Source organism: Pongo pygmaeus, chromosome 12, assembly GCF_028885625.2.
Source record: "Pongo pygmaeus isolate AG05252 chromosome 12, NHGRI_mPonPyg2-v2.0_pri, whole genome shotgun sequence".
In the NCBI taxonomy this organism is placed as follows: Eukaryota; Metazoa; Chordata; class Mammalia; order Primates; family Hominidae; genus Pongo; species Pongo pygmaeus.
In genome coordinates this window covers 70,392,792-70,418,079 of record NC_072385.2, presented here as the reverse complement: position 1 = coordinate 70,418,079, position 25,288 = coordinate 70,392,792, and the positions used below count along the sequence as shown (strand labels likewise).

Sequence of the window (25,288 nt, the reverse complement as noted above, 5' to 3'; positions counted from 1 at the left end):
ACAACAAAGAATGCTAGTGAGCAGATAAGAAATGTTCAACATCATTAGTTGTTAGGGAAATGCAAATTAAAGCTACAATTAGATACCATTCTTCACCCAACAGAATAGTTATAATAAAAAAACATTGACAATATTAAATATTGGTGAGGATACTGAGAAATTGGAACACTTATATATTGCTGGTGGGTATGTAAAATGTTACAGGCACTTTGGAAAACAATGTGGCAGTTTCTTAAAACTAGCGAATTAAATATAAACTTAGAATAAGACCCAGCAATTCAATTCCTAGATATCTGCCCAAGGGAAATGAAAATATATGTCCACTTAGAAACCTAAATGTGAATGTTTACAGCAACATTATTCATAATAGCCCCAAAATGGAAATAACCCAGATACCATCAGCTGGTGAGTGGATAAGCAAAATGTGGCACATCCATGTAATAGAATACTATTCAGCAATTAAGAAGGAATAAACTACACATTACATGAGCCTCAGTAACATAATGCTAAGTGAAAGAAGCCGGATACAAAAGGCAATATATTGTATGACTTCATTTATATGAAATGTCCAGATTATATGATTTCATTTATATAAAATTTCTCTAGAGACAGAAAGCAGAGCAATGTTTGCCTCAGGCTGGGTTAGGAGAGTGGAAATTGGGCATAAGAGAACTATTTGGGGGTGATGGAAATGCTTTAAACCTAAACTGTGGTGATGGTCATACAGCTTTATAAATTTACCAAGTATCATTGACTTGTATACTTACAATGGGTGAATTTTATGGTATATGTAAGTTATATCTCAGTAAAATTGTTTCTAAAGAAGTATCCAGATGTGGTGGCTCACGCCTGTAATCCCAGCACTTTGAAAGGCCGAGGCAAAAGGATCACTTGAGCCCAGGAGTCTGAAACCTGCCTGGGCAACATGGTGAAACCCTGTTTCTACAAAAAAAATACAAAAATTAGCCCAGCATGGTGGCACGTGCCTGTAGTTGCAGTTGCTCGGGAGGCTGAGGTGGGAGAATCACCTGAGCCTGGGAGGTCAAGGCTGCAGTAAGCCATGATCACACCACTGCACTCCAGCTTGGGTGACAGAGTGAGATGCCGCTCCCCACCCCCAAAAAAATAATAATATAGAGGTAGGACTTCTAGGTAGCTGAAGATAACAGCAGTCGCCTATGTTCTAGCTCCCAATACTTCTTTTATAAACAATCTAGAACATCATACAAGGAAAAATGAAACTACATGACAATCATGTCCTTAGCATGACTTGAAGACAGAGAATGTCCAAACTTCAAAATAATTGTAAATAAAATGGAAAAAACACCAAATGCCAATGCATGATCTCTCTAGCTCCTGATATTCTGGTACATCGGAGCATGGACTACAGGGAAGATGCTATAAAGTACCATGCAATCTGAAGAGGCAGTTTTCAAAAAGGATAGCTTCTCAGGGAAAAGGCAGAAAGAGAGGGGCACTTTTGGCATTTGGGTGTGAAGGAAGAAAGAAGCATAAGGAGGAAAATACCAGACAAGAGAAAACCAAAAAATGAGAGGTCATTCAATCCCATCAAGAATTTGTGGGCTGGGTGTGGTGGCTCATGCCTGTAATCCTAGCACTTTGGGAGGCTGAGGCGGGTGGATCACCTGAGGTCAGGAGTTTGAGACCAGCCTGGCCAACATGGTGAAACCCTGTCTCTACTAAAAATAAAAAATAAAAAAAAATTAGCAGGGTACAATGGTGGGCACCTGTAATCCCAGCTATTATGGAGGGTGAAGCAGGAGAGTCACGTGAACCCAGGAGGTGGGGGTTGCAGTGAGCTGAGGTCGTGCCATTGCATTCCAGCCTGGGCAACTAGAGCGAAACTCTGTCTCAGAAAAAAAAAAAAAAAAAAAGAATTTGTGGAGAGCTTAATTAGCCCCTCTTTGTTTTTCTCATTTCCAGGCTCTCCCTGTTGAATTTTTGGCTAGTTTGCCATTCTGTCACTTGCCCTAATGAGGCGATCAGAACTGGCATTTCCTATCAAGTTTGTCAATTTTACTGACAATAGTTTGCTACTTTTATTAGACAATGCTGCTAGACAGAGTTTTCCCATCCTCAGCTCAAGTCAGCTGTTGGTTTTCAAAGCCAGTCCTACCATGGTAGAACTAGTTTGGGGATGGATAGGAGGATGGAAGCAGCTTCAGGCAAGAAAATGAGAGACTTCTACTTTATTACTAGAAGTTCAGCAATTTTTCATGAATAAATGCTTCTCAATTTGTTGTTTGCCTTTGTTTGATTTCCAAAGCCCAGAAGTGATGGCTTTTGTCTAGTTTTATATTTGTTTCTTGGGGAGAGGATTTGCTGATATCCAAATAAACTCTTTCATACTTGGAAATCCTCCCCCTCTTTATTTGCTGTTAATGTGTACAGTTTGAGGCATTTTTCTTGAGGGTATTTTAGGTGGGTATGTATAATTGATATATACGTATTTTTTAATGTGGCCTCTTTACAATTACTGAAAATAGGATCCTCAAAAGCAGGGATGTTATGCATAAACCAGGGAACAGATCTGACCCACTGCCTATTTTTATAAAGTTTTATTGTAACACTGCCATTCTCATTCATTTACATATTGTCTGTGGCCACTTTTTTACTGTAACAGCAGGACTGAGTAGTTGCAAAAGTTTCTCTGGCCTGCAAAGCCTAAAATATTTGCTCTCTAGCCCTTTACACAAAAAGCTTGCTGACCCTTGCTTGAGAGACTCATTATCATAATTAATATAATTATCACTTTAAATAACATTATTACTTTTGTTTGTTTTTTAAATTTCATATTTATTCTTTATCTTCTCAATAACCCCATGTAGCAAACTGGACAGATATCAGATATTTAAACTATCATTTATCAGATTTCAAAAACTAATGGTAAACTTGCATTAAATAAATATTATATAAATTATAATTCAAACTACATATTCTAAAAATTAATATTTATTAAAGGTAGTCCAACAATCCTAGAATTTAACAGCAGAATACAAACAATTCAATATGTTATAGTAATTTCATTTTGGCCCAGAATAACATTTATTGTAGCAATATTATTTTTTACATTCACTTCTGCCATTCATTATGCCTGCTCTGAATAACCAAACTACTGCAAAGTCTGAGCCATGAGAAATGCAAATTTTTCTCCTTGACATTTTGAAATATTCTTGTTTTGCTATTAGTTCGCATTCGAACAGGTAATACAAAATACTTTATGGAGCAATTTCCTCAGTTCAACATTTCTTACCTGTTAGAAGAGCCATTCAGTATTCTTTGTTGTAAAATATGTCTGTGGGTTGGGCAAGAGGGAGGGAGGTTATCTGGAAATGAGTCTTCCCCTTGAGGTGCTAAAGACAGGCCAATAAAAGCTTCATTTAGCATATCCCCTCTGTCCAAGGGCCCCAGGAGTTCTGTTAAAAATGTTAATATATGAGTGAAATACTAAGTACAATTTCTGCTAACTCCCTTATAAGTAAGATTACAGAACAACATTCACATATCCCAGTGGAACTTTTTTCTTTATTTTGTCAATTTGAAAATCTTGTTGTCCTAGTTCCCTATGACTTCTGTCATTCTTATACTTACTTCAGCAGTTTGATAACAGAATAGTGAATGTTTTCAAGTATAGATTTTAAAAAATTCATTTATATCTTGCTTATATATAGTGTTTTTAACCAGCATATTATTTATACAATTTTTTTGTTTTTGTTAGCCAATTGCTGGAATATTTTATCTTGGAATATTGCAAGAAGTGATTTTACTCTTGCACATATAGCACATAACTTGAAAAGGAAAGGAAAATATCTTTCCCAATATTTGCTTTCAATTAGCATTTTAAACTTTATAGGGAGATACATACTCCCATATGTTAGAGATGTACAGAGGTGTATAGAGAGATATTGGCAACTTTGACAGGGCATTGTTTAAAAATATTGTTTGAAACATAATGAAGCTGTGAAAAATATATTTTTTGTAAGAAACATAAACCTTATTTAAAACCAAAAAAAAAAAAAAAAACTCTTAGGACCACCGTGTATGGCAAAACATAATTTTTACCATCTTAAACATTTTAAAGCATACAGTTCAATAGTGTTAAGTATATTCACATTGTTGTGAAGCAAATCTCCAGAACTTTTTTGTCTTGCAAAACTGAAACTGCACCCATTGTACAATTCCCCATTTGCCCCTCTCCCAGTTTGATAACCAACATTTTATTTTCTGTTTCTATGAATTTGATAACTTTAGATCTTATATAAGTGGTATCATACAGTATTCGTGTTTTTGTCACTGGCTTATTTCACTTAGCATAATGTCCTCAAGGTTTATCCGTGTCGTAGTATGTGACAAGATTTCTTCCTTTTTAAGACTGAATAGTAAGCTGTTGTATATATATACCATGCTTTGTTTTTCCATTCTCTATCTATTGACATTTGGGTTGCTTCCACCTCTTGGCTATTGTGAATAATGCTGCTATGAACATGGATGTGCAGATATCTCCGAGACCCTGCTATCAGTGCTTTTGGACATATACTCAGAAGGGGGATTGCCATATCATACAGTGGATCTATCTTTAAATTTTTGAGGAAACACCATACTGTTTTCATTGTGGTTCACCATTTTACAATCCTACCAACAGTGCACAAGGATTCTAATTTCTCCAAATCCTTGACAAACTTGTTATTTTCTGTTTTTTTAAAACTAGTCATCCTAATGAATGTGACATGCTACCTTATGGTTTTGATTTGCATTTCTCTAATAAGTGATACTGAGCATCTTTTTATATGCTTGTTGGTCATTTGTATACCTTCATTGAAGAAATGTGGATTCAAGTCACTTGTCCTTTTTTTTCTTTGAGACAGAGTCTCACTCTGTTGCCCAGGCTGGAGTGCAGTATCACAATCATGGCTCACTAAAGTCTTGACCTCTCAGGCTCAAGTGATCCTCCCACTTCAGCCCTCTGAGTAGCTGGGACTACAGGTGTGCACCACAATGCATGACTCATTTAAAAAAAACATTATTGTAGAGAGGGGCTTTCACTAGGTTGCCCAGGCTGGTCTTGAACTCCTGGGCTCAAGCAATCTTCCCACTTCCTGTGGTGGCTCATGCCTGTAATCCTGCCTCTCAAAGTGCTGGCATTACAGGCATGAGCCATGGTGCCCAGCCCCCTTGCCCATTTTTAATTAGGTTGTTTTTGTTCTTAAGTTGTAGGAGCTCTGTATGTCGTCTAGATATTAATTCTTTTGTCAGATTTGCAAATATTTTCTCCCATTCCTTAGGCTGTCTGTTCACTTTATTGGTACTTTATTGTGTCCTTTAATGCATAAAAGTTTTTAAGTTGGATTAAGCCCCATTTGTAGTCCCATTTGTCTATTTTGCTTTTGTTGCCTATGCTTTTGGTGTCACATACAAGAAATCGTTGTCATATCCAATATCATGAAGCTTTTCTCTAATGTTTTCTTCTAGCAGTTTTATACTTTTGTTTCTTATGTTTAGGTCTTCAATTCATTTTTTTTGTTTTTTGTTTTTTTTTTTCTTTTATTATTATTATTATTATTATTATACTTTAGGTTTTATGGTACATGTGCGCAATGTGCAGGTAAGTTACATATGTATACATGTGCCATGCTGGTGCGCTGCACCCACCAACTCGTCATCTAGCATTAGGTATATCTCCCAATGCTATCCATCCCCCCTCCCCCCACCCCACAACAGTCCCCAGAGTGTGATGTTCCCCTTCCTGTGTCCATGTGTTCTCATTGTTCAATTCCCACCTATGAGTGAGAATATGCGGTGTTTGGTTTTTTGTTCTTGCGATAGTTTACTGAGAATGATGATTTCCAATTTCATCCATGTCCCTACAAAGGACGTGAACTCATCATTTTTTATGGCTGCATAGTATTCCATGGTGTATATGTGCCACATTTTCTTAATCCAGTCTATCATTGTTGGACATTTGGGTTGGTTCCAAGTCTTTGCTATTGTGAATAATGCCGCAATAAACATACGTGTGCATGTGTCTTTATAGCAGCATGATTTATAGTCCTTTGGGTATATACCCAGTAATGGGATGGCTGGGTCGAATGGAATTTCTAGTTCTAGATCCCTGAGGAATCGCCACACTGACTTCCACAATGGTTGAACTAGTTTACAGTCCCACCAACAGTGTAAAAGTGTTCCTATTTCTCCACATCCTCTCCAGCACCTGTTGTTTCCTGACTTTTTAATGACTGCCATTCTAACTGGTGTGAGATGGTATCTCATTGTGGTTTTGATTTGCATTTCTCTGATGGCCAGTGATGGTGAGCATTTTTTCATGTGTTTTTTGGCTGCATAAATGTCTTCTTTTGAGAAGTGTCTGTTCATGTCCTTCGCCCACTTTTTGATGGGGTTGTTTGTTTTTTTCTTGTAAATTTGTTGGAGTTCATTGTAGATTCTGGATATTAGCCCTTTGTCAGATGAGTAGGTTGCGAAAATTTTCTCCCATTTTGTAGGTTGCCTGTTCACTCTGATGGTGGTTTCTTTTGCTGTGCAGAAGCTCTTGAGTTTAATTAGATCCCATTTGTCAATTTTGGCTTTTGTTGCCATTGCTTTTGGTGTTTTAGACATGAAGTCCTTGCCCATGCCTATGTCCTGAATGGTAATGCCTAGGTTTTCTTCTAGGGTTTTTATGGTTTTAGGTCTAACATTTAAGTCTTTAATCCATCTTGAATTGATTTTTGTATAAGGTGTAAGGAAGGGATCCAGTTTCAGCTTTCTACATATGGCTATCCAGTTTTCCCAGCACCATTTATTAAATAGGGAATCCTTTCCCCATTTCTTGTTTTTGTCAGGTTTGTCAAAGATCAGATACTTGTAGATATGTGGCATTATTTCTGACGGCTCTGTTCTGTTCCATTGATCTATATCTCTGTTTTGGTACCAGTACCATGCTGTTTTGGTTACTGTAGCCTTGTAGTATAGTTTGAAGTCAGGTAGTGTGATGCCTCCAGCTTTGTTCTTTTGGCTTAGGATTGACTTGGCGATGCGGGCTCTTTTTTGGTTCCATATGAACTTTAAAGTAGTTTTTTCCAATTCTGAGAAGAAAGTCATTGGTAGCTTGATGGGGATGGCATTGAATCTGTAAATTACCTTGGGAAGGATGGCCATTTTCATGATATTGATTCTTCCTACCCATGAGCATGGAATGTTCTTCCATTTGTTTGTATCCTCTTTTATTTCCTTGAGCAGTGGTTTGTAGTTCTCCTTGAAGAGGTCTTTCACATCCCTTGTAAGTTGGATTCCTAGGTATTTTATTCTCTTTGAAGCAATTGTGAATGGGAGTTCACTCATGATTTGGCTCTCTGTTTGTCTGTTATTGATGTATAAGAATGCTTGTGATTTTTGCACGTTGATTTTGTATCCTGAGACTTTGCTGAAGTTGCTTATCAGCTTAAGGAGATTTTGGGCTGAGACAATGGGGTTTTCTAGATATACTATCATGTCATCTGCAAACAGGGACAATTTGATTTCCTCTTTTCCTAATTGAATACCCTTGATTTCCTTCTCCTGCCTAATTGCCCTGGCCAGAACTTCCAACACTATGTTGAATAGAAGTGGTGAGAGAGGGCATCCCTGTCTTGTGCCAGTTTTCAAAGGGAATGCTTCCAGTTTTTGCCCATTCAGTATGATATTGGCTGTGGGTTTGTCATAAATAGCTCTTATTATTTTGAGATACGTCCCATCAATTCCTAATTTATTGAGAGTTTTTAGCATGAAGGGTTGTTGAATTTTGTCAAAGGCCTTTTCTGCATCTATTGAGATAATCATGTGGTTTTTGTCTTTCGTTCTGTTTATATGCTGGATTACATTTATTGATTTGCATATATTGAACCAGCCTTGCATCCCAGGGATGAAGCCCACTTGATCATGGTGGATAAGCTTTTTGATGTGCTGCTGGATTCTGTTTGCCAGTATTTTATTGAGGATTTTTGCATCAATGTTCATCAAGGATATTGGTCTAAAATTCTCTTTTTTTGTTGTGTCTCTGCCAGGCTTTGGTATCAGGATGATGCTGGCCTCATAAAATGAGTTAGGGAGGATTCCCTCTTTTTCTATTGATTGGAATAGTTTCAGAAGGAATGGTACCAGCTCCTCCTTGTACCTCTGGTAGAATTCGGCTGTGAATCCATCTGGACCTGGACTTTTTTTGGTTGGTAAGCTATTGATTATTGCCACAATTTCAGCTCCTGTTATTGGTCTATTCAGAGATTCAACTTCTTCCTGGTTTAGTCTTGGGAGGGTGTATGTGTCGAGGAATTTATCCATTTCTTCTAGATTTTCTAGTTTATTTGCATAGAGGTGTTTGTAATATTCTCTGATGGTAGTTTGTATTTCTGTGGGATCGGTGGTGATATCCCCTTTATCATTTTTTATTGCATCTATTTGATTCTTCTCTCTTTTTTTCTTTATTAATCTTGCTAGTGGTCTATCAATTTTGTTGATCCTTTCAAAAAACCAGCTCCTGGATTCATTTATTTTTTGAAGGGTTTTTTGTGTCTCTATTTCCTTCAGTTCTGCTCTGATTTTAGTTATTTCTTGCCTTCTGCTAGCTTTTGAATGTGTTTGCTCTTGCTTTTCTAGTTCTTTTAATTGTGATGTTAGGGTGTCAATTTTGGATCTTTCCTGCTTTCTCTTGTGGGAATTTAGTGCTATAAATTTCCCTCTACACACTGCTTTGAATGCATCCCAGAGATTCTGGTATGTTGTGTCTTGGTTCTCGTTGGTTTCAAAGAACATCTTTATTTCTGCCTTCATTTCGTTATGTACCCAGTAGTCATTCAGGAGCAGGTTGTTCAGTTTCCACGTAGTTGAGCGGTTTTGAGTGAGATTCTTAATCCTGAGTTCTAGCTTGATTGCACTGTGATCTGAGAGACAGTTTGTTACAATTTCTGTTCTTTTACATTTATTGAGGAGAGCTTTACTTCCAAGTATATGGTCAATTTTGGAATAGGTGTGGTGTGGTGCTGAAAAAAATGTATAGTCTGTTGATTTGGGGTGGAGAGTTCTGTAGATGTCTATTAGGTCCGCTTGGTGCAGAGCTGAGTTCAATTCCTGGGTATCCTTGTTGACTTTCTGTCTCGTTGATCTGTCTAATGTTGATAGTGGGGTGTTAAAGTCTCCCATTATTAATGTGTGGGAGTCTAAGTCTCTTTGTAGGTCACTCAGGACTTGCTTTATGAATCTGGGTGCTCCTGTATTGGGTGCATATATATTTAGGATAGTTAGCTCTTCTTGTTGAATTAATCCCTTTACCATTATGTAATGGTCTTCTTTGTCTCTTTTGATCTTTGTTGGTTTAAAGTCTGTTTTATCAGAGACTAGGATTGCAACCCCTGCCTTTTTTTGTTTTCCATTTGCTTGGTAGATCTTCCTCCATCCTTTTATTTTGAGCCTATGTGTGTCTCTGCACGTGAGATGGGTTTCCTGAATACAGCACACTGATGGGTCTTGAGTCTTTATCCAGTTTGCCAGTCTGTGTCTTTTAATTGGAGCATTTAGTCCATTTACATTTAAAGTTAATATTGTTATGTGTGAATTTGATCCTGTCATTATGATGTTAGCTGGATATTTTGCTCGTTAGTTGATGCAGTCTCTTCCTAGTCTCGATGTTCTTTACATTTCGGTATGATTTTGCAGTGGCTGGTACCGGTTGTGCCTTTCCATGTTTAGCGCTTCCTTCAGGAGCTCTTTTAGGGCAGGCCTGGTGGTGACAAAATCTCTCAGCATTTGCTTGTCTGTAAAGTATTTTATTTCTCCTTCACTTATGAAGCTTAGTTTGGCAGGATATGAAATTCTGGGTTGAAAATTCTTTTCTTTAAGAATGTTGAATATTGGCCCCCACTCTCTTCTGGCTTGTAGGGTTTCTGCCGAGAGATCCGCTGTTAGTCTGATGGGCTTCCCTTTGATGGTAACCCGACCTTTCTCTCTGGCTGCCCTTAACATTTTTTCCTTCATTTCAACTTTGGTGAATCTGACAATTATGTGTCTTGGAGTTGCTCTTCTCGAGGAGTATCTTTGTGGCGTTCTCTGTATTTCCTGAATCTGAATGTTGGCCTGCCTTGCTAGATTGGGGAAGTTCTCCTGGATAATATCCTGCAGAGTGTTTTCCAACTTGTTTCCATTCTCCCCGTCACTTTCAGGTACACCAATCAGACGTAGATTTGGTCTTTTCACATAGTCCCACATTTCTTGGAGGCTTTGCTCGTTTCTTTTTATTCTTTTTTCTCTAAACTTCCCTTCTCGCTTCATTTCATTCATTTCATCTTCCAGGGCTGATACCCTTTCTTCCATTTGATCGCATCGGCTCCTGAGGCTTCTGCATTCTTCACGTAGTTCTCGAGCCTTGGTTTTCAGCTCCATCAGCTCCTTTAAGCACTTCTCTGTATTGGTTATTCTAGTTATACATTCTTCTAAATTTTTTTCAAAGTTTTCAACTTCTTTGCCTTTGGTTTGAATATCCTCCCGTAGCTCAGAGTAATTTGATCGTCTGAAGCCTTCTTCTCTCAGCTCGTCAAAGTCATTCTCTGTCCAGCTTTGTTCCGTTGCTGGTGAGGAACTGCGTTCCTTTGGAGGAGGAGAGGTACTCTGGTTTTTAGAGTTTCCAGTTTTTCTGCTCTGTTTTTTCCCCATCTTTGTGGTTTTATCTACTTTTGGTCTTTGATGATGGTGATGTACAGATGGGTTTTTGGTGTGGATGTCCTTTCTGTTAGTTTTCCTTCTAACAGACAGAACCCTCAGCTGCAGGTCTGTTGGAGTACCTGGCCGGCCGTGTGAGGTGTCAGTCTGCCCCTGCTGGGGGGTGCCTCCCAGTTAGGCTGCTCGGGGGTCAGGGGTCAGGGACCCACTTGAGGAGGCAGTCAGCCCGTTCTCAGATCTCCAGCTGCGTGCTGGGAGAACCACTGCTCTCCTCACAGTTGTCAGACAGGGACATTTAAGTCTGCAAAGGTTACTGCTGTCTTTTTGTTTGTCTGTGTCCTGCCCCCAGAGGTGGAGCCTACAGAGGCAGGCAGGCCTCCTTGAGCTGTGGTGGGCTCCACCCAGTTCAAGCTTCCAGGCTGCTTTGTTTACCTAAGCGAGCCCGGGCAATGGCGGGCGCCCCTCCCCCAGCCTCGCTGCCGACTTGCTGTTTGATCTCAGACTGCTGTGCTAGCAATCAGCGAGACTCCGTGGGCATAGGACCCTCTGAGCCAGGTGCGGGCTATACTCTCCTGGGGCACCGTTTCCTAAGCCCTTCGGAAAAGCACAGTATTCGGGTGGGAGTGGCCCGATTTTCCAGGTGCCGTCTGTCACCCCTGGAAGGGGAACTCCCTGACCCCTTGCGCTTCCCGAGTGAGGCAATGCCTCGCCCCTGCTTCGGCTGGCGCACGGTGCGCTCACCGACTGACCTGCGCCCACTGTCTGGCACTCCCTAGTGAGATGAACACGGTACCTCAGATGGAAATGCAGAAATCACCCGTCTTCTGCATCGCTCGCGCTGGGAGCTGTAGACCGGAGCTGTTCCTATTCGGCCATCTTGGCTCCTCCCCCCAGGTCTTCAATTCATTTTGAGTTAATTTGTTTATGGTGTCCAACTCGCTCTTTTGCATGGGGATATCCAGTTTCCCAGCAACGTTTGTTGAAGAGATAGTTCCTTTTGCATTGAATGGTGTTGACATCTGTCAAAAATTGTTTGACCATATGGTTAATGGTTTATATCTGGGCTCTCAATTCTGTTCATTTTTGTTGGTCTATATGTCGGTGTTTATGCCAGTACTAATGTTTAGATTACTGTAGCCTTGTAATATGTTTTAAAACAGAAAGACCTCTTTTTCCCTTTTCAAGATTGTTCTGGCTATTCAGCATCCCTTGTGATTCCATATGAATTTTTAAATGGATTTTTCTATATCTCCACAGATGCCATTGGGATTTTGATAGGGATTGCACTGAATTGGTAGATTACCTTGGGCAATACTGACATTTTAACAACATGAAGTATTCCAATCCATGAATATTGGATGTCTTTCCATTTATTTGTGTCTTTAATACCTATCAGCAGTGTTTTCTAGTTTTAAGTCTTTTACCTCCTTGGTTAGGTTTATTCCAAAGTATTTTATTCTTTTTGATGCTATTGTAAATGAAATTGTTTTCTTACTGTCCTTTGCAGATTGCTCATTTTTAGTGTACAGAAATGCAATGAATTTTTGTATGTTGACTTGCATCTTGCAACTTTGCTGCATTCAATTATTCTAAAGTTTTTAAATGGGATCTTTAGGGCTTGCTGCATAGGAGATTAAGACATGTATAACCAGCGACAATTTTACTTCCTTTCTGATTTTGGTGTCTTTTATTTCACTTGCATAATTGCTTTGACTAGGACATTCCAGTATTATGTTAAATAGAAGGGGTGAAAGCAGGCATCTTTGTCTTGTTCCTGATCCTAGAGGAAGGGCTTTCAGTTTTTCACCATTGAGACTGATGTTAGCTGTGGTCTTTTCATGTATAGCCTTTATTATGTTGGGGTATTAATAGTTTCCTTACATCCTAGTTTGTTGAACATTTTTAGCATGAAAGAACATCCAGTTTTGTCAAATTTTTTTTGTGTGTATCAATTGAGATGATTAGGTAGTTCTCATCTTTCATTCTGTTAATGTGATTAGAATGATTTTCTTATGTTGAACCATCCTTACTTTACATCAGTAAATTTTACTTGATCATGGTATATTATCTTTTTACTATGCCTAAGAATTTCGTTGGCTAGTATTTTGTTAATGACTTTTGCTCCAATATCTATCAAGAATGTTGGTCTGTAGTTTTCTTTGTCTTCATCTGGCTTTGTTACTAGGGTAATGCTGGCCTTATATAATGAATTTGGGATTTTCCCTTCTTTTAATTTTTTTGGAAGACTTTGAGGAGAATGGGTGCTAATTCTTCTTTAAATATTTGCTGGAATATTCTAATGAAGGCATGAGGTCTTGGGCTTTTCTTTGTATGGAGTATTGGTTACTGATGCAATCTCTTTAATAGTTGTAAGTCTGTCCAGATTATGTAATTCTTCATTATCCAATCTTGGTTGGTTGTGTGTTTAAAAGATTTTGTCCATTTATGTAAGTTTTCCAGTTTGTTGGCATACGACTGTTTGTAATATTCTCTTACAACCCTCTTTATTTTATGTCGTATTGGCTGTAATATCCCCTTTTTCATTTTTGATTTTAGTTATTTGAGTCTTCTCTCTTTTTTTTTAATTAGTATACCTAATAATTGGTCAGCTTTGTAGGTATTTTGGAAAAATCACCTCTTAAGTTTTGTTGATTTTTTTTCTACTGCTTTTGTATTCTCTATTTCATTGATCTTTGCTCTAAACTTTATTATTTTCTTCTGTTAGCTTTGGGTTTAGTTTGTTTTTCTTTCTTTTCAGTTTCTTAAGGTACAAAATTAGGTTATTAATTTTCAGTCTTTCTTCTTTTTTAATGTAAACATAGCCGTAAACTTCTCTGTTAGTACTGTTTTCACTACATCTCACAAGTTTGGGCACTGATATGGCTTGGATGTTGCCTCCAAATCTCATGTTGAGATGTAATCCCCAGTGTTGGAGGTGGGACCTTGTATTATTAGGCTGTTCTTGCATCACTATAAAGAAATACCATACAACCTGAGCAACATGTCAAAACCCCATTTCTACAAAAAGTACAAAAATTACCTAGGTGTGGTAGATCATGCCTGTAGTTGCAGTTACTCAGGAATTTGAGGCTGGAGAATTGCTTGACCAGGGAAATGGAGGTTGCAGTGAGCTGAGACTGCACCACTGCACTCCAGCCTGGGTGACAGAGTGAGACCCTGTCTCGGGGGGAAAAAAAAAAGAAATATCAGAGACTGGGTAATTTATAAAGAAAAGGGGTTTAATTGACTCATTGTTCTGCAGGCTGTACATGCATGGTGCTGGCATCTGCTCAGCTTCTGGGGAGGACTCAGGGAATTTTTCCTCATGGAGGAAGGTGAAATGGAAGGTGACTGGATTATGGGGGCAGATTTCTCATGAATGGTTTAGCACCATCCGTTTGGTGCTGTCTTTGCAATAGTGAGTTCTCATGAGATCTGGCTGTTTAAAAGTGTGTGGCACCTCCCCCTTCTCTTTCTCCTTCTCCAGCCTTCCCTTGCTCTTCCCATTTCACCTTTTGCCATGAGGAAAAGCTCCCTGAGGCTTCCTCAGAAGCTGAGTAGATGCCAGCACTGTGCTTGTAGAGCCTGCAGAACTGTCAATAAAACTTCTTTTCTTTATAAATTACCCAGTCTGGAGTATTCCTTTATAGCAGTCCAAGAATGGCCTAACACAGGAACATTGTGTTTTCATTTTCATTTGTCTCAAGAAGTTTTCTAATTTTCCTTGTGATTTCTTCTTTGACCTGTTGTTTAAGAGTGCATTGCTTAATTTTCATGTATTTGTAGATTTTCCAGTTTTCCTTCTGTTGTTGATGTCTAGTGTCATTTCACTGTAATCAGAGAAGATATTTTCTGTGATTGCTGTCTTTTAAAATTTGTTAAGATTTGTTTTGTGGCCTTCATGTGGTCTGTTTTGGAGAGTGTTCCATGTGCACTTGAAAAGAATGTGTTTTTTTGCAGTTGATGGGTGAGTGTTCTGTATACGTTCTGTTCTTTATATAGACCTGGAGGTCATTATCTTAAGTGAAATAACTCAGAAAACAGAAAGTCAAATACCATATGTTCTCATTTATAAATAGGAGCTAAATGGAAATAGAGTGTACAATAATAGACACTGGAGCCTCAGAACAGTGGAAGGGTGGTAACTGTGTTGCTGAAGACCTCTATTACTTTTTTTTGGTAAGCATTTAAGGGGTACATGTGCAGTTTTGTTACATGGATATACTGTGTAGTGGTAAAGTCTGGCCATTTAGTGTAACCACCACCTGAATAATGTACATAGTACTCATTAATTTATTTCTCATCCTTTACCCACCTCCTACACTACTGAATCTTCAGTGTCCATTGTTCCATACTTTATGTCCATATGTACACATTATTTAGCTCTCACTTGTGAGAACATGTGGTGTTTGACTTTCTGTTTCTGAGTTATTTCACTTAAGATTATAGCCTCCAGTTCCATCAGTGTTGCTGCAAAAGATGATTTTATTTTATATGGCTGAGTAGTATTCCATTGCACATATATACTACATTTTCTGTATCTAGTCCTTCACTGATGTAAACGTAGGTGATTCCATCTCTTTGGTATTGTGAATAGTGCAGTGATAAACATATGAGTGTGGGTATCTCTTAGATCTAATTATTTTTCCTTTGGGTAGATAGCCAGTAGTGGGATTGCTGCCTAGAATGGCAGTTCTATTTTCAGTTCTATGAGAAATCTCCATATGGTTTTTCATACAGGTTATACTAATTTACATTCCCACTAACAGTGTGTAAGTGTTCCATTTTCTCTGCATCCTTACCAACATCTGTTATTTTTTGAATTTTTAGTATTAGCCATTATGACTTGTGTGAAATATGTCATTGTGGTTTTAATTTGCATTTCTCTGATCGTTAGTGATGTTAAAAATTTTTTCATATGCAGGTTAGACATTTGTATGTTTTCTTTTGAAAAAATACTCATGTTCTTTGCCCATTCGGTAGTGTAGGAGGTGGGTAAAAGATGAGAAAATATTTATGTTCTTTGATTTGTTTTTGTTGTTGTTGAGTTGTTTGAGTTCCTTGTATGTTAGTCCCTTGTATGCATAGTTTGTAAATGTTTTCTCTCATTCTACACATTGTCTGTTCTTTTATTTCTTTTTGCTTTGCAGAAGCTCTTTAGTTTAATTAAGTCCCATTTGTCTATTTGTGTTTTTGTTGCATTTGCTTTTGAGGCCTTGGTCATAAATTGCTCATCTAGGCCAATGTCCAGAGGAGTCTTCCCTAGGTTTTCTTCTAGTATTTTTATAGTTTCAGGTCTTACATTTAAGCTTTTAATTGATCTTGATTTGGCTTGTAGATAGTGAGAGACAGAAGTCCAGTTTCATTCTTCTGCACAGGTAATCCAATTTTCCCAGTACCACTTATTGTAAAGGATGTCCTTTCCTCAGGGTATGTTTGTGTTGACATTGTCAAAGATCAGTTGTCTGTAGGTATATGGCTTTATTTCTGAGTTCTCTATTCTGTTACATTGATCTGTGTGTCTATTTTTATACAAGTACCATGCTGTTTTGGTTACTGTAACCTCATAGTATAATTTGAAGTCAGGTAATGTGATGCCTCCAGCTTTGTTCTTTTTGCTTACAATTGCTTTGGATATTCAGGCTCTTTTTTCATTCTATATGAATTTTAGGATTGTTTTTTCTAATTCTATGAAAAATTACATTTTAAAAATAGGAATTACATTCAATCTGTACATCTGTATGGTTGTTTTAATGATATTGATTTTTGTGATCCATGAACATGGGAGGTTTTTCTACTGGTGTCATATATGATTTCTATCATCAGTGTTTTGTAGTTTTCCTTGTAAAGATCTTTCACCCCCTTGTTTAAAATATATTCCTAAATATTTTACTTTTTTGTGGCTATTGTAGTTCTTCATTTGGTTCTCAGTTTGTTGTTGATGTATAGAAATGACACTGATTTTTGTACATCAGTTTCATATTCTAAAACTTTACTGAACTTACAAAATCTAGGAGTCTTTGGGATTTTCTAGGTATAAGATCATATCATGAGCAAACAAAGATAAGTTGACTTCATCTTTTCCAAATTTGGATGCCTTTTATTTCTTCTCTTGCCTGATTGCTCTGGCTTGGGCTTCTAGTATGTTGAATAGGAGTGGTGAAAGTGGTCATCATTGTCTTGTTCCAGTTCTTTGGGAGACTGCTTTCAAATTTTCCCTGTTTAGTATAATGTTTTCTGTGGTCTTATCATATATTGCTTTTATTATTTTGCAGTATGTTCCTTCTATGCCTAGTTTGTTGAGGATTTTATCACAAAAGGATCCTTAATTTTATCAAATGCTTTTTCTGTATCGAGATATTTATATAGTTTGTTTTTAATTCTCCTTATGTAATGAATCAAATTTGTTTACTTGAGTATGTTGAACTATACTTGCATCTTTGGAATAAAACCATTTGATTGTGGTGTATTATGTTTTTGATGTGCTGTTGTATTGAGTTTGCTAGTACTTTGCTGCAGATTTTTGCATCTATGTTCATCACAGATTTTGGTCTATAGTTTTCATTTTTTGTTGTGTGCTAGTCCGGCTTTAGTATCAGAATAATACTGGTGCTGTAGAATGAGTCAGGGAGGCTTCCCTTCTCATTGAAGTTTTGGAAGCATTTCAGAGGGCATTGGTACCAGTTCTTTGTAGATTTGGTAGAATTTGGCTGTGAATCCATTTGGCCCTGGACTTTCTTTTTTTTTTTTTTCCTTAGGAGACTTTTTTAATACTGATTAAGTGTCACTACTTGTTATTGGTCTGCTTAGGATTTCTATGTGTTCAATCTCTGGTGGTTTTGTTTCCAGGAATTTATATGTCTTCTAGATTTTCTAGTTTGTGAGTGTAGAGATGTTCGTGGTAGTCCTTGATGATCACTTGTATTGCAGTATCAGTTCTAATGTCTCCTTTTAAATTTCTGATTGTTTATTGGATCTTCTGTCTTCTTTTCTTGATTAGTCTAGCTAGCAGTTTGTCAACTTTGTTTATTTTATCAAAGAACCAACTTTCTGTTTCTTTGATCCTTTATAATGTTCTTTTGTTCACAATTTCATTTAGTTCTTCCCTGATTTGTTATTTGTTTTCTGTTAGCTTTGGGTTTTCTTTGTTCTTTTTTTTCTAGTTTCTTTTTATTATTATTATTATTATTATTATACTTTAGGTTTTATGGTACATGTGCGCAATGTGCAGGTTAGTTACATATGTATACATGTGCCATGCTGGTGCACTGCACCCACTAACTCGTCATCTAGCATTAGGTATATATCCCAATGCTATCCCTCCCTCCTCCCCCCACCCCACAACAGTCCCCAGAGTGTGATGTTCCCCTTCCTGTGTCCATGTGTTCTCATTTTTCAATTCCCACCTATGAGTGAGAATATGCGGTGTTTGGTTTTTTTGTTCTTGCGATAGTTTACTGAGAATGATGATTTCCAGTTTCATCCACGTCCCTACAAAGGACATGAACTCATCATTTTTAATGGCTGCATAGTATTCCATGGTGTATATGTGCCACATTTTCTTAATCCAATCTATCATTGTTGGACACTTGGGTTGGTTCCAAGTCTTTGCTATTGTGAATAATGCCGCAATAAACATACGTGTGCATGTGTCTTTATAGCAGCATGATTTATAGTCCTTTGGGTATATACCCAGTAATGGGATGGCTGGGTCAAATGGAATTTCTAGTTCTAGATCCCTGAGGAATCGCCACACTGACTTCCACGATGGTTGAACTAGTTTACAGTCCCATCAACAGTGTAAAAGTGTTCCTATTTCTCCACATCCTCTCCAGCACCTGTTGTTTCCTGACTTTTTAATGATTGCCATTCTAACTGGTGTGAGATGGTATCTCATTGTGGTTTTGATTTGCATTTCTCTGATGGCCAGTGATGGTGAGCATTTTTTCATGTGTTTTTTGGCTGCATAAATGTCTTCTTTTGAGAAGTGTCTGTTCATGTCCTTTGCCCACTTTTTGATGGGTTTGTTTGTTTTTTTCTTGTAAATTTGTTGGAGTTCATTGTAGATTCTGGATATTAGCCCTTTGTCAGATGAGTAGGTTGCGAAAATTTTCTCCCATTTTGTAGGTGGCCTGTTCACTCTGATGGTAGTTTCTTTTGCTGTGCAGAAGCTCTTTAGTTTAATTAGATCCCATTTGTCAATTCTGGCTTTTGTTGCCATTGCTTTTGGTGTTTTAGACATGAAGTCCTTGCCCATGCCTATGTTCTGAATGGTAATGCCTAGTTTCTTGAGGTGCGATGTTAGGTTGTTAATTTGATTTTTCTATTCTTTGGTTGTAAGCATTTAATGCTATAAACTTCCCTCTTAGCACTGCTTTTGCTGTATCCCAGAGGTTTTGGTATGTTGTTTTCATTTTCATCCATTTCCAAAAATTTTTAAATTTCCATCTCAATTTTGTCATTGACCTAAAGACCATTCAGGAATATGTTATCCAATTTGTGTGTATTTGTATAGTTTCAATCATTCCTCCTGATATTTATTTATAGTTTTATTTTTCTGTGGTCTGAGAAAATACTTGGTATGATTTCAATTTTTAAAAATTTATTGAGATTTGTTTTGTGACCTGATGTATGGTCTGTGTTTGAGAATGCTGCATGCACTGATGAGAAGAATCTATATTCTGCTGTTGTTGGGTAGAATGTTCTGTAAATGTCTGTCAGGTACATTTGGTCTCAAGATCAATTTAAGCCCAGTGTTCCTTGTTGTTTTTCTGTCAATGATCTGTGAACTGCTACAGGTACAGTGTTGAAGTCTCCCACCATTATTATATTGCTGTCTATCTCTTTATGTCCAGTAATATTTGTTTTGTGACTCTGACTGCTCCAGTGTTTGGTGTGTATATATTCAGGATTTTTATATCCTCTTGTAGAATTGATCCCTTTATCATTATATAATGACTGACTTTGTCTTTTTTTTTACTTTTGTTGATTAAAAGTCTGTTTTATCTGATATAAGCATAGATACTCCTGCTCACTTTTAGTTTCTGTTTGTGCGGGAGATCTGTTTCTAGTCCTTTACCTTCAGGCTATAAGAATCTTTACCAATATGGGGAGTTTCTTATAGTTCTTATGAAAATATGGTTCATATTTTAAAAAACCCATCTGCCAATCTATACCTTTTAAATTAAGCATTTTATCTATTTATGTACAATGTTCATAGTTATATGTGAGGTTTGTTTCTATCATAATGTTAATTGTTATCAAATTGCTTTGTACATTATTTGCATCTTTTTTTCCCTCTTTCTGTTTGTCTTTGTTGTTTGGCGGAGTTCTGTCCTGTTGTAATTTGATTTCTTTCTCTTCCTCCTTTGTGTAACTGTTTTTATAAGACCTGTGAGTTTTATAGTTTTGTGTATTTTTTATGATGGCAAACATTGACCATTTTGTTCCATGTTTAGAACTCCTTTGAATATTTTTATAGGGTTCGTCTAGTGGTGATAAATTCTGTCAGTGTTTGGGAAGTACCTTATTTCTCCTTTATTTATGAAACTTATTTTAGCAGAATACAAAATTTGTGGTTTACAATTTTTTTTTCCTTTAAGCACATTGAAAATAGAATCCCAATCTATCTCTTACTGGCTTATAAAGTTCCCACTGAGAAGTCCACTGTTAGTCTGATGGAGTTTCCTTTACAAGTGACTAGATGATTTTCTCTTGCTGATTTTAGGATTTCTTCCTTTATATTAATTTTAGACAATTTAATGACTACACATTGTGGTGAAATCCATCTGGCAGTGTGTTCTCCTAGTATTCATTTGGCCTCTTGTATTTGCATGTCTAAATCTCTTATAAAATTAGGGAAATTTTCATCTATTATTTCCTTAAATGATTTTCAAAACTTTGTTTTTTCTTCCCCCTCAGGAACACCAATGACTCATAAGTTTAGATTCTTTATATAATCCCGTGCTTCTCAAAATGTTCATTCTATTTTATTCTTTTTTCTTTATCTTTGTCTGACTAGATTAATTCAAAGGATTGTCTTCAAAGTTTGAGATTTTGTCTTCTGCTTTATCTAGTCAGTTATTGACCCTTTCAGCTGTATTTTTTAATTCCTTCAGTGAATTTTTCATTTCCAAAAGTTATGTTTGTTCATTTTTACATAAGAAAAAGTTGGTGAAGTTCTCCGTGATAAATTTCTCATTCATATCCAAAATTAATTTTCTGATTTCTTTCTATTGGTTTTCACATTTCTTTGGGATCTGATTGAGCTTCTATAAAATCAATATTTTGAATTCTTTATCTGGCATTTCAGAAATTTCCTTTTGGTCAGCATCCATTGCTAGAGAGTTAGTGTAATCCTTTGAGGGGTGTCATAACCCCCTGACTTTTCATGCTTCCAGTATTAAGCAGATTTTTTCTCATTTGGAGAAGTAGTCACTTCTTATTATTGAATTCACTTGGATTTGGACAGGACTTCCCCCACTCCCCCACCCCCAAATCCTTGAGGATGTGACTGTAATATATGTCGTGCAGGGCTGTTTGGCTTTGCTTCTGGGTGCATTCAGTGGCAAAGACTATGTATGAATTCCTTGGTTGTAAATTACCATCACGTGGTGGCTTTTTCAAATGCTGGTTGTAGTAGTGGTATACCAGGCATGTGAGCAGGCTCATGACCTCTTGTGAAGCCAAGGTTATAGGTCGCAAGGAGCTCATCTCATTCATAAGTGCTATGGGCTTGTGTTACCAGATTTTGTCCTGTATTGTGCAGGTTGACCTCCAGGCCAGTCAGTGGCACTTGTAGGTAAGAGCTGGCTGTGGTGGTAGTAGTAAAGTTCATGCTTGATCTTTGTTTACCAAGAGAAACTCTCCAATGTCCCAGGCAATGGGCTGGATTGTGGAATGCTCAGTGGTTTGGGTTTTATCCTCAGCCTGAGAGAGTATGTGAAGCTGGGCAGAGCTGGACTGGCAACCCTGCACTTGCGCTGCTCCCGCCCCCCGGCCCCCTACCTCCCAAACAGTGAATGCAAACAGAGTTTAGGAAGCAGTCACCAAATGCCTGGAGATATGCCCAGTAAAGGGTAGAAACACTGCTGCTGCACCAAGTTCCTCACATGTGAAGACCAGGGCAGCCAAAGCTCCTAGGCCAGGTGAGCTGGTGTGGGAATTGGCCTCCCTCTCACTCCTCAGAACCAATGGAGTTGAATCCCACCCTGCCATGAGCTGGGGCACTCAGGAAAGTCAATGCAGACTGGCATTAGATCGCAGTGCCATCCCTGTCCACAAATCTTACCACTTGGGGAAAACCATGGCTGTCTAGCAAATCTCCTCCTTCTCTGGTTCCACAAAGGGGGAAAGCCCAATTTCAGAACCCATGGCTTGAATGCACTCCACAATCACCACTCAGTTCTGGATGTGGGGGGCCCTTCCCCACCTCCACTCCCAGCACTCCATTCTCCAGCCCAAGAATCTCTAATGCCCATGGCTACTGTTGCTAGGTTACTGAATCCTGCCCAGTTTGTTGTGAGCCAAGATTGAGAAGGGCATCCTCCTGTTAGATCCCAGGTCTGAGAAAAATACTGGAGCATTTCCCAGTATTTTTCTTTCTCAGTCTCCTGGCCTCTCGCCATGTTAGCCCCAGGGCTTAGAAGGGCCGAGGTAGTTTCCCATGGCCTGGGTGGCATGGTTTCTCAGAGGAAAGGTTTCACAGAGGTACACTCTTTGCTCTTCTACCATATCAGGCTTCACTCACAGTTCTCAGCCAGATGCTGCTACTCAGGGTGCCTTCTCACCTTTTATTTTCCAGGATTTGAATTTCTGTGCTCCTTCTTGAATAAAAGAGCACTATTGACTATGCACTGTTTTTTTGTTTTTTTTTTTTTTTTTTTTTTTTTTTTTTTTTTTTTTTGCGCTTCCAAATAGGTGAAGCATGCTAGAAGAGTTTCTGATCTGCCACCTTGGGGGGAAAATAAAAGAAGTCCTTTAGTTCTTTATTGATCTTATCTTATATCTGGTGGTCCTATCCATTATTGAAAGTGGGCTATTGAAATCTCCTACTATTACTGTGTTGATATGTATTTATCCCTTCAATTCTGTCAATGTTTGCTTCACATATTTAAGAGCTCTGATATTTAGTGCATAAATATTTATAATTACTATATCACCCTGGTGAATTGACCCTTTAATCATTATATTGTATCCTTCTTAGTCTCTTGTGACAGTTTTTGACTTAAAGTCTATTTTGCCTCATATTAGTATAGATATCCCTCCTCTCTTTTGGTTATTGTCTGCATTGAGTATCTTTTTTCATCCTTCAAGTTTAGCCTTTATGTGTTGTTAGATCTAAAGTGCTTCTATGCAGCATATCACTGGATCTTATTTTTATTTTTTTTATCCGCTTAGCCAATATATCTTTTGGCTGAGGGGTTTAATTGCCTCACTTTAAAGTAATTACTGATATGGAAGGATTTTCTATTGCCATTTTGTTACCCGTTTCCTGTATATCTCGTGGCTTTTTGGACCCTCATTTTTCTCTTACTGTCTGTCTTTGACTCCCTTCTTTGTCCTTTTGTGTGCATTGTATGGATATTTTGTGGTTACCACTGCAATTGCAGAAAGTATCTTAAAGTTATAACAAATCTATTTTAGGCTAATAAGAACTTAATTTCAATTGCATACACAAATTCTCCTTTACAGCTGCCATTTCCCCCCTTATGTTATTGTCATAAATTACCTGTTATATATATTGTGTACCAATTAACATAGATTTATAATTGTGTGTGTCTGTGATTTACTTGTTTAGACTTGCATATACAAGAATTAAAAGTGGATTTATGCACTAGAATTACAATATAGGATTCTATATTTATTTAAATGTTTATCATTAGTGGAGAACTTTATAATTTCATATTACTATGTTGATGCCTACCATCCTTTGTTTAATTTGAGGGACTCTCCTTAGTATTTATTGTCTAGTAATATTGACTAAACAGCTTTTGTTTATCTGGAAAGGTCTTCATTTCTTCTTCATTTCTGAAGGACAGTTTTGCTGGATACAGTATTCTTAGTTGATTTTTTTTTTCTTTTAGCATTTTAATCATCCCATTTCTTTTTAGCCTTCAAGGTTTCTATTGAGAAATCTGCTGATAATCTAATCTTAGTTGGCTCACTTGTACGTGATGAGTTGTTTCTCTCTGGCTGGTTTCAAGATTCTTCCTTTGACTCATAACAATTTGATTATAATGTGCCTTGGTATGGGTCTCTTCAGGTTTATCATAGTTGGAGTTCATTGAGTTCTTGAGTTTGTAGGTCCATTTCTTTTATCAGCCTTGAGAAGTCTGTAGCCACTGTTTGTTCAAATAAGCTCTTTGTCTCTTTCTCTTTCTTTCCTCCTTTTGAGACTCCCATACTACATATATTATTCTGCTCAGGTTCTGTTAATTTATCTTCATTTTTTTTCTTTTTTCTCCTCAGTCTCAATAATTCCAAATGTGCTAACTTCAAGAACACTGATTCTTCTGCTTGCTTAAGTCTGTCATTGAACCCCTCTAGTGAGTTATTTAGTTCACTTGTATTTTGCAGGTCCACAGTTTATTTTTGTTTTTTTTTTCAAGAGACAGGGTCTTGCTATGTTGCCCAGACTAGTCTTGAACTCCCGAGCTCAAGCAATCCTCCCTCCTCAGCCTCCCAAAGTGCTAGGATTAGAGGCTTGAGCCATCATGCCTGGCTTTATAATTTTTTGAAAATAGTTTCTCTTTGTTGATATTCTTATTTTGTTCATGCATTGTCTTCCTGATTTCTGTGCAGTTCTGTGTTCTCTTGTAGGTCTTGATCATCTTTATGAGAGTTATTATAAATTCTTTTTTAGGAACCTTATAGATCTGCATTTCTTTAAGGCAAATTTCTGGAGCTTAATTTTGTTCCTTTGGTCAGGCCATGGTCCCATTATGCCTTGAGGTCTTTTGTTGGGATTTGAGCATTTGAAGAAACAGCCACCTTTCTCAATCTTTATGAACTACTTTTACTTGGGGGAAAACTGTGACCAGTCAGGCTGGCTAGAGGTTCTGAGACCTCTCAGATTTTTCCTGGGGATGCTTTTTCTTTGGGGTTTATCTGGGTGCTTCTGTCTTCCTTTCCTGTGTCTTCACGGGAGCTGTTTCTGTTGTAGTCTTCTGCCCTTAATCTCTTGCTCCCCCTAGAGCCTGCCTGCAGAACCGCAGAGTCTCTCCTGTCTAACATGCTAAGGCATTAACCTCTGTTTTCAGTGGCCTCTAATCTTGTATCCAAACTATGCAAACTGTCATTCTCATCAGTTCCCTGGGCAAAGTAATGCAGCCCACAAACAAGTTAGCATGCTGGATTGAAGTTTCACTCTATTTCTTCTGTTCCAAGGGAGGGGTCAGGCAAGCAAAATGCAATGAACTCTCTTACCCTCTCAGGCACCATCCATTCTCTTGTTTTTGCACTTGCCTGAGTCCTGTAGTCCATTAACTAATTTCTAGATTTATCACAAAGCTATTTTTATGTATATGTTACAGATGATTTGTCTCCACAGAAAAATGAGGGCCTGGAGCTTCCTAATCTGCCATCT

The 25,288-nt window shown here is 37.8% G+C and overlaps 1 protein-coding gene across 5 annotated transcripts in view; it reads right to left on the bottom strand.

Annotated features, from left to right (window-relative positions):
- Positions 1 to 25,288, bottom strand: part of WDPCP (WD repeat containing planar cell polarity effector) — a 464,584-nt gene that overhangs the window by 40,460 nt on the left and 398,836 nt on the right. For 2 of the 5 annotated variants that reach the window (XM_063648672.1, XM_054475134.2), the window contains exon 15: positions 3,275 to 3,437. The exons of 2 other annotated variants lie outside the window; for them this stretch is intronic. In XM_063648672.1, coding sequence (XP_063504742.1) covers positions 3,275 to 3,437 — 163 coding nt within the window. Of the gene's footprint in view, positions 1 to 3,274; positions 3,438 to 25,288 lie in introns of those variants that run through there. One more of the 5 variants, XM_063648677.1, reaches the window with a different exon arrangement.